The sequence below is a fragment of the Bos mutus genome, unplaced genomic scaffold, assembly GCF_027580195.1.
Source record: "Bos mutus isolate GX-2022 unplaced genomic scaffold, NWIPB_WYAK_1.1 CTG1409, whole genome shotgun sequence".
Taxonomy (NCBI): Eukaryota; Metazoa; Chordata; class Mammalia; order Artiodactyla; family Bovidae; genus Bos; species Bos mutus.
Window position 1 is genome coordinate 1943 of NW_027218869.1, and position 8589 is coordinate 10531.

The window sequence follows — 8589 nt, forward strand, 5'->3', positions numbered from 1 at the left end:
AAGGCAATGCAATGGAGGAAAGATAACCTCTTTAAGAAATGGTGCTGGAACAACTGGACATCTATATGAAAAAACATCAGTCTCACACAGACTTTACACCCTTCACAGAAATTAACTCAAAGTGGAATATAGACCTAAATGTAAAATGTTAAACTATACAACACCCAGAAGGTGATATAGGAGAACCTTGATGAATTCTGGGTATGGTAATGACTTTTTAGATACAACACCGAAGGCACAATCCATGAAAGAAATAATTGATAAGCTGAACTTTAATTAAAGTGAAAGTGAAGTCGCTCAGTCGTGTCTGACTCTTTGCAACACCATGGAGTGTAGCCTATCAGGCTCCTCCCTCCATGGGATTTTCCAGGCAAGAGTGCTGGAGTGGATTGCCATTTCCTTCTCCAGGGGATCTTCCCAACTCAGCAATCCAACCCAGGTCTCCCGCATTGCAGGCAGACGCTTTACCGTCTGAGCCACCAGATACCCTGGATAATTATACACCAGATAATTAAAGTCTTCTACAAATGTGAGCGAGAACGTGGAGAAAAAGGAACTCTTATGCACTGTTGGTGGGAATATAAAATTAGAGCAGCCCTTATGGAAAGCAGTATGGAGATCTCTCAAAAAATTAAAAATGGAACTACCATGTGATCTAGCAATTCTACTTCTGGATGTTTATCTGAAGAAAATGAAAACACTAACTCAAAAAGAAATGTGGCAGCCATGGCGATGGAGAACGTGGGATGTCCAGAACCCCGGGTGGGGCGACTGGGTGAACAAACCCCTGAGTATGAGGCTGGACCACAAGTTTTGCCAGCTGAGCAAGACCCAGGCTAGAGCACAGAGGAGTGAGCAGCTGCAGGATGAGGCCGCCGTCTGCCACCAGCTAGGGGAACTCCTGGTGGGATGGCTGTGGCCAGGCTCTGGCCTCCATCCTGCGGGTCTGCCGCTCGCTCAGCACCGTGTACCTCCAAGCCTGTGACTTAGGCCCCAGCTTTTCCCTGAACCACCAGGTGGCCCTGAGCAGCACCTTCCAAGACACCCAGTGCCTGAAGACACTGGCTCTGTCCTACAATGGCCTGGGCGCCACTGCCCTAGCCCAGGCCCTGAGCAGCCTGCCGGCCCACAGCCTCCTGCATCTGAAGCTAAGCACTGTAGCTGCTAGTGAGAGTGACCCAGGCCTCATGGACCCTGGTCAGCTACCTGATCTGGAAAGGCTGCGCCTGGGGTACCTGAAGCTGTCGGCAAACCACCTGGGCAACGTGGCCTGAAGAGCTCTGAACAGATGTCTCCGTCTCTGCTCCTCACTGGTCTCACTCACCTGTCTGCCCACCCTGAGATCAGTTGAACTGGCCTGGAGGAGTTCTTGGCTGCCCTCCGGGATCGGTCCCGAGGCCTCAGCTTCCTCCACCCATCAGGCTGTGCTGTCCAGGTCCTTGGGCCTGGGCGTCTGGAACAAGATTATGGTGCAGCAGCTGTCTCTGTTGAAGACCGTGATGCCCTGCCTGCCAGCTGGGCCCCAAGGGTGCACCCTGGACCGAGGCCCCAAGCTCTTCTTCAGGTGCCTCTGACTGGCCAGCGCCATGCCCCGCCCGCCCCACCCAGTCAAGCCTCTACTAAAGGAAGCCCTTCTGCCTGCACCTCCCTCCGCTGCTGCTATCTGGAAGGCAAGTGGGAGGCAGAAGGCAAGGTTGTAAAGCCTAGAGCCCTCCTGGAAGTGAGGATGTTACTGAGACAGGTTCATCTGCCCAGTTAGCAGTGAGCCAAAACTGCAACATGCCAAGGTTGGCAGCAAAGAAAGGATTTAGTCACAAGGCAGCCAAGTGAGGTGACGGGAGGACAGATCGAATGTTTTCTTCCCCAAAGGCCAGGGGCTTGCGATATTTCCAGGACAAAGAAGCAGGCCAGGGGAATTCCCTGGTGGTCCAGTGAGTAGGACTCAGCACTTTCCCTGCTAAGGGCCCCGAGTTCAATCCCTGGTGGGGGAAATAAGATCCTACAAGCCAAATGCCTGTCTCCTCCTCCCCACCCTATCCCCCAAGCAGGGTGGTCTTCGGCGTGAGAAAAGGACATTGGAGGCACGAAAAAGGTGAGGTAATCTGCTCTTCAGAGCCTCATCTGAATTACTTGCTTCTTCAGGGACCCATGTTAAAACATGGTGGTGCATGACGGGGAAAGGGGGCTCTGTTGTCAAAAGGTCATTCATCAGACACCTGTGCAGGGCCAGTTTTAGTATGAAACATGGAAATTTTTGTGTTAACAATTAAAGGGAGCTTGATAAGAGGGGAGAAAAGAGATGTCCACCCCCATGTGCACTGAAGTATTGCTTACCACAGTAGTCAAGATATAGAAACAGCCTAAGTGCCCATCAATGATTGAACAGATATGAAAATGTAAGAGGAATATTAGTCTGCCATATAAAATAATGGAATCTTGCCCTTTGTATCATGTCTAATGTACAATGGTGGGACGGGCATAACCTTCATACACTTTAAAAAAGAATTATCTATTTATTTTTGGTAGTGCCGGGTCTTCATTGCTGTGCAAAGGCTTTCTCTAGTAGTGGAGAGTGGGGGCTTCTCCCTGTGGTGGCTTCTCTTGTTGCAGAGCACAGGCTCTAGAGCATGTGGGCTCCAGTAGTTGTGGCCAGTGGGCTCGGTTGCTCCGCAGCACATGGGATCTTCTGCTAACAGGGATTGAACCATGTTCCCTGCGTTGGCAGGCAGATTTTTAACCAGTGGACCACCAGGGAAGCCTCAAACACATTTAAAAGGGGAGAAATGGGAGGCACAAAGAGTCATTGGTCCGTAGCAATGTTCAAATACAGCCAAAACCAAAATGAAATTTGTCATTCTTTTTCCATCTCTCATTTCCAACCTCCACACCTACTAACTGTACCCTCTTCCCATGTTAGGGGAATCCCAAGACTTTAAGTGCCCTGGTAGAAGGCAGAGACTACCTTCCTCCATATGAGAGGAAAATTTGCTTCCCCAACATTCTTGCAGGTGGACACAGCATAAGTCCACAGTGAGGTGACCACATACTGACTCTGGCTCAGGGTGTGGTGACATAAGCTGCAACAGTGAAGAATGCATTTGGCAAAGGTGGCACCCATTTGCCAAGAGAGGTAATGAAAGCAGTCCCAGCCCAGTTCAGGTTCAGTGGTGTGAGCTGTGATATCTGCGCTCAGCTGAGGCCAGTGGGTCCAATGTGGGACCCCACCTAGGAGGACTGTGGATTCTGTTCCTGGCTGTGTAACTTCAAGCTTATTCTGTGGCTTTTCCTGAAATGAAATGAGTACACATATACACAATTCTCATTTATGTAACAGAAAAATTTGTATTCCGTTGTTTACACTAAGGAATGAGTGAGAAATCCATTTAGGTAATAGTTTCAAACAGCAGGATTCATTGATTTTCATTATTTTGAGCTGATAACACTTCTTCAGTCTTCCACCTGGCTATGTACCTCAGGGTAGAGAAACCAACATGCATCTCTAGCCCTTTTCTTCCCAGGAAACTACAACTGCTGAAGTGTGGATTTAAGACTCCTCCCAATTCGAGTGCTCTCTGATCACTGACCTCAGTTGTTCCCAATCTGGCTGAGCTCCCGGATTGCCTGTGAGTCCCTGTGATCACAGGTTCTGGTGGGACAAGTTTCTACTGAAGGGAAAAGGACAAAGAAACAGAGAAGATGACCCATCCAACCAGTGACCACTCTAAAGCCCACAAAAGACTCAGAACTCACTGGAGAGGGCTCATACCTCTTCGTATCCTTCTCTGGTCCCACTGACATCAGACTCAGCACAGCAAACATGTAGATGCTGGAAGATTCTCAGTGCTTCCGTTTGTTTTCCTGTCTCAAACTTTAAGAATCTTTTTCTTTATTAACCCATCAACCCTCATGACATGAATTAGAAAAAACAAATTCACATCCAGATTCTTATTTCAGTATTTCTCAGCACAACATGAAGTTAAGACAAAGGTAGAAAGGGCCCAGCCCCACCTCTGCCGAAACACGGGAGTCCAACAGGGAGGAGAACACAGCTCAGGGTGGGGAGGGGGCGCAGTGGGCAGGGGTCACCAGTCTCCCCATCTCCTCATGTTATGCTAATAGGAGCACAGATGCATTCAGATGCAGCTGCAGAAAGAGGGGTCAGGGGATCTGATGTCACAAAGCAGGACCAAGCATCAGTCAGTCCCCACAAGGCAGCTGTCTCACATTGTTAGAGAAGAGAATCAGGAACCAGTTCAGGTCAGTCACGTAAGGGCTGACATTCTCCACAGCCCCCCACATGCCCACATGTCCCACTCAAAGATCCCTGCTGCCCAATGTGTCCCCTCTGCCCCAATCCCCCTTCCAATTTAGATTCTCCATGGTCTCACCTTTAGGAACCGTGAGAGACACATCAGAGCCCTGGGCACTGTCACTGCCTTGGGGGGAACAAGACCAGGACATGGTCAGAACCCACAGGAGAGAAACTAGAGAAGGAACTTTGAGGAGGGTGAGCCCCCCATGGCCTCCTGTCTGCACCCTCACAAGGGTCTCAGGAATCACCCCCTCCATACTTACTTGAAGCCTGGGTGTAGGTCCGTCCTTTTTCACCTGTGAGAAGAAAATATCACGTGAGAGGCCCGGGAGAAGGCTGAGTCATGAGACCCTACAGGAACCCCTAGTCCTGGACCCCAGAGAAGTTTTTGGAACTGTGGTCAAAACTCATGCTAGGATCAGGAACACAGAGAAGGGAGACGTGTAAGGACGGGGCCACCTGCCCTCCTGGAGGTCTGTCCTCAGCAAGGACCTCCCTCTGACCTTCAAGTGCTGGAAACCTGGTCCCCAACTGGAATTAGGAAGGTGAAAATTTTCTCTTTCATTTTCATACATGCTTTAGAAAAGCAAAATGTTAGCATCAGCTCCAGACTCCATGCGTGTGTGGGCATACTTTCCAGTAACAGGCAGGTAAACTACCTGGGCTTGAAACCCCCACTGAGACAAGAAAACTCAGATCCCTCCCTCGCTTCCCTACCTGAGTTCTTCTTCCTCCAGATCACAGCTCCAGCAACCACAGCCACCACGAAGAGAACCAGGCCAACAATGATGCCCATGGTGAGGAAGGGGGTCTGAGGAGGCTCTGTGGAGGCAAGGGTAGAGGCCCTGCCCTCAGGCTTGAGTCCTGACCTTGCTGAACTGAGTCCTGAAGGGCTCTTGCTTTATCTGAGAGGACGCTCCAGCCCCATCCCCCTCCTTACCCCATCTCAGGGTGAGGGGCTCCTGAAGCCCCTCGTGCTGCACACGGCACGTGTATCTCTGCTCCTCTCCAGAAGGCACCACCAGGGCTGCCCACTTCTGGAAGTTTCCGTCCCCTGAAGGCCTGGTCTCCACAAGCTCCATGTCCTGGGTCTGGTCCTCCCCATTGTACTGCCAGGTCAGTGAGATCTCCTCAGGGTAGAAGCCCAGGCCCCAGCACCTCAGGGTGACCTCATGGTCAGAGATGGGGTGATGGGTCACATGTGCCTTTGGAGGATCTGAGGAAGAATCAGAAAAGTCATAGTTTGTGTTACCTCCATTGGTCACTGAAGCAGCATCATGTGACCATGCTGAGAAAGGACAGAACAGTGATTTTTCCCCTCAGCTTTACTGAGGTATACTTAACAAAAATTGTACACATTTAGAGTGTACTACATGTTGCTTTGATATATATGTACACTGTGAAGTTAATTAATATATTCATCAACTTACCTTATGTGTGTGTGTGTTTGACAGGGGTAATGAGAATGATTAAGATCAATTTTAAAGTATACAATACAGAATTATTATTAACTATAGTCACCAGGCTGTACATCAGATCCCCAGACTTATTATGAAATTTTTTTACCCTCTGAGCTATGGAACGTTTAGGAGCATGGTTTTGAAAAAAGCAGCACAAGAGCTAGATAACAGCCTCAAATCAGAGATCAGGGATGATCTACATTAGTCCTTGGAAATTTCTCCAATGAGAGACTAGAATAGGAGCTCTAAAAATGTGAGGGGGAGAATACAGAGTAAAGGTCCTGAGTCTGGTGAAGGCTGAATGACTCAGGAAAGCTGAAGTCAGGGGGTTCTCAGGGTGAGAACAGGCCTTGAGAGAGAAAGTCATGGATCACAAGATGGCGGCCAGCGTCACAGGGCACCGATGACCAGCTATTTCAGGGATGGTTTGTTTCCTGCTTCTTCGTCAAAGACACTGGATTCCTTGATTGTCCTTCAGAGAAGTGGGGCCACTGGTGACTGTCTTGTACAGAATATGAAAACCCGGGCGGATTTCCTCCTCTCCTGACAAGAACCTGGGGCGCTGCTCCCACAAGGACACCACTTTCTTCTCCTCGTGGGAAGCCAGCTCCAGCCCGAGGGGAGATCAGGGCGGCCCCGCGCCCCTCGTACCTGCGCGCAGCAGCGCGTCCTTCCCGTTCTCCAGGTATCTGCGGAGCCCCTCCAACGCACCGGCCCTCCAGGTAGTTCCTTAATCTCTCCGCATCACCGGCCGCCTCCACCTTGCGCTTGGTGATCTGAGCCGCCGTGTCCGCCGCGGTCCAGGAGCGCAGGTCCTCGTTCAGGGCGATGTAATCTCTGCCGTCGTAGCCGTACTGCATGAACCCGCGGAGAAGGCGCCCGTCCGGCCCCACGTCGCAGCCGTACATCAGCTGGAGGGTGTGAGACCCTGACCCGCCCCGACCACCCGCGGTGATTAAACCCAAACTGAAAATGAAACCGGGTCAAGCCCCGCCGGTTCCCCCCGGGTGGGGGTCGGGTGTGTTCCGCAATGTCGGGGTGACCCTCGGACCCGCAGACTCGGGCGACTCTGCCGGTCCCTGGGGATGGGGGTCGTGACCCGGACCCGGGCCCGCGTCGCTCACCGGCCTCGCTCTGGTTGTAGTAGCCGCGCAGGGTGTTCAGGTTCGCCCGGAAAGTCTGTGCGGCGTCCTTGGCCTTTCGCGTCTCCTGATCCCAATACTCGGGCCCCTCCTGCTCCACCCACCGCGCCCGCGGCTCCATCCTCGGATCCGGGGCGTCGCTGTCGAACCGCACGAACTCCGTGTCGTCCACGTAGCCGACGATGATGAAGCGGGGCTCCCCGAGGCCGGGCCGGGACACAGCGGTGTAGAAATACCTCAGGGAGTGGAAGGCTGGGGGCGGGGAGGGGTGAGACCAGGCCGGACCTCCTCCCGGCGCGGGTCCTGGGTCCGAGGTGACGGACCCGGGAGGGAGGAGGAGGCGTAGGGCCAGCGAGATGGAAGCGGTCGAAAACCTGTCCGAACTTTGAAAGGGGTAGAAAAGAAGGTCGGAATGCAAGGGAGGGACAGGATGGGACCCGGGGAGGGGGCGAGTCTGGGTAGGGGCGTCGGGGTCACTCGTTCCCTGGGGTAGTGCCCTAGACTCCCGGGCGGTCCCCTCGCCCCTCCCCGCAGAGGCCGTTCCTCCCGACCCCGCACTCACCAGCCCGTGTCTCGATCAGGACCAGGATCCCCGAGAGCAGCTGGAGGAGGGTTCGCGGCCCCATGACTCGCATCCTCTGGGTCTGGGAAGAAGCAGCGTCTGGGCGGGTCGGTGGAGACTTTATAACCGGGATCCGCTGATTGGTTTTTCTAGAAACCGGGCACCTAGTGGCAGTGAGAACTGGAGCCGCATCATGAGGGTCCAGGCAGCAGGGCTAAACACAAGTTGTGAGAGATTCAGTGAAACTCGAGGAGAAGGGGAATCCCCAACATGGAGGGTTCCAGCCCCAGACACCGCCCTTGATCCTGAGATCCTGAGCGGCTTGCCCTCCAGGCACCTGGGACTTTGCCCTGATCCCTCCCCTCCTGCTAGGTAGAATGTTGAAACTACCCAATAATTGCACCCATCTCACACGCTAGCAAAGTAATGCTTAAAAATCTCCAAACCAGGCTTCAACAGAACCCGAACCCTGAACTTTCAGATGTTCAAGGTGGATTTAGAAAAGCCAGAGGAGCCAGAGATCAAAGTGCCAACATCCCCTGGATCATCGAAAAAGCAAGAGAGAAAACATGTACTTCTTCTTTATGGACTATGCCAAAGCCGTTGACTGTGTGGATCAAAACAAACAGTGGAAAATTCTTCAAGAGATGGGAATACCAGACGACCTGAGCTGCTTATTTCAGAAATCTGTATGCAGGTCAATAAGCTACAGTTAGAACTGGACATGGAACAACAGACTGGTTCCAAATTGGGAAAGGAATACGTCAAGCTTGTATATTGTCACCCTGCTCATTTATCTTACATGCAAAGTACATCATGTGACATGCTGGACTGGATGAAGCACAAGCTGGAATCAGATGGCCAAGAGAATATCAATAACTTCAGATAAGCAGATGACAACCACCCTTATGGCTGAAAGCAAAGAGGAACTAAAGAGCCTCTTGATGGAAGTGAAAGAGCAGAGTGAAAAAGTTGGCTTAAAGCTCAACACTCAGAAAACTAAGATCATGGCATCTGGTCCCATCACTTCATGGCAAATAAATGGGGAAACAATGGAAATAGTGGCAGACTTTATTTTTGGGGGCTCCAAAATCATGCAGATGGTGACTGCAG

The 8589-nt window shown here is 51.8% G+C and overlaps 1 protein-coding gene across 1 annotated transcript; it reads right to left on the reverse strand.

Annotated features, from left to right (window-relative positions):
• Nucleotides 1–4087: 4087 nt before the first annotated feature.
• On the reverse strand, nucleotides 4088–7640 carry LOC102270654 (BOLA class I histocompatibility antigen, alpha chain BL3-7-like; the record flags this gene model as incomplete). The annotated part of the gene is given in 9 exon segments (XM_070366712.1): nucleotides 4088–4143; nucleotides 4389–4436; nucleotides 4576–4608; nucleotides 5030–5134; nucleotides 5253–5528; nucleotides 6424–6478; nucleotides 6480–6700; nucleotides 6897–7368; nucleotides 7466–7640. Coding segments are annotated over 9 exon segments (1426 nt in total), but the record flags the coding sequence as incomplete, so codon positions are not given.
• Nucleotides 7641–8589: the final 949 nt, after the last annotated feature.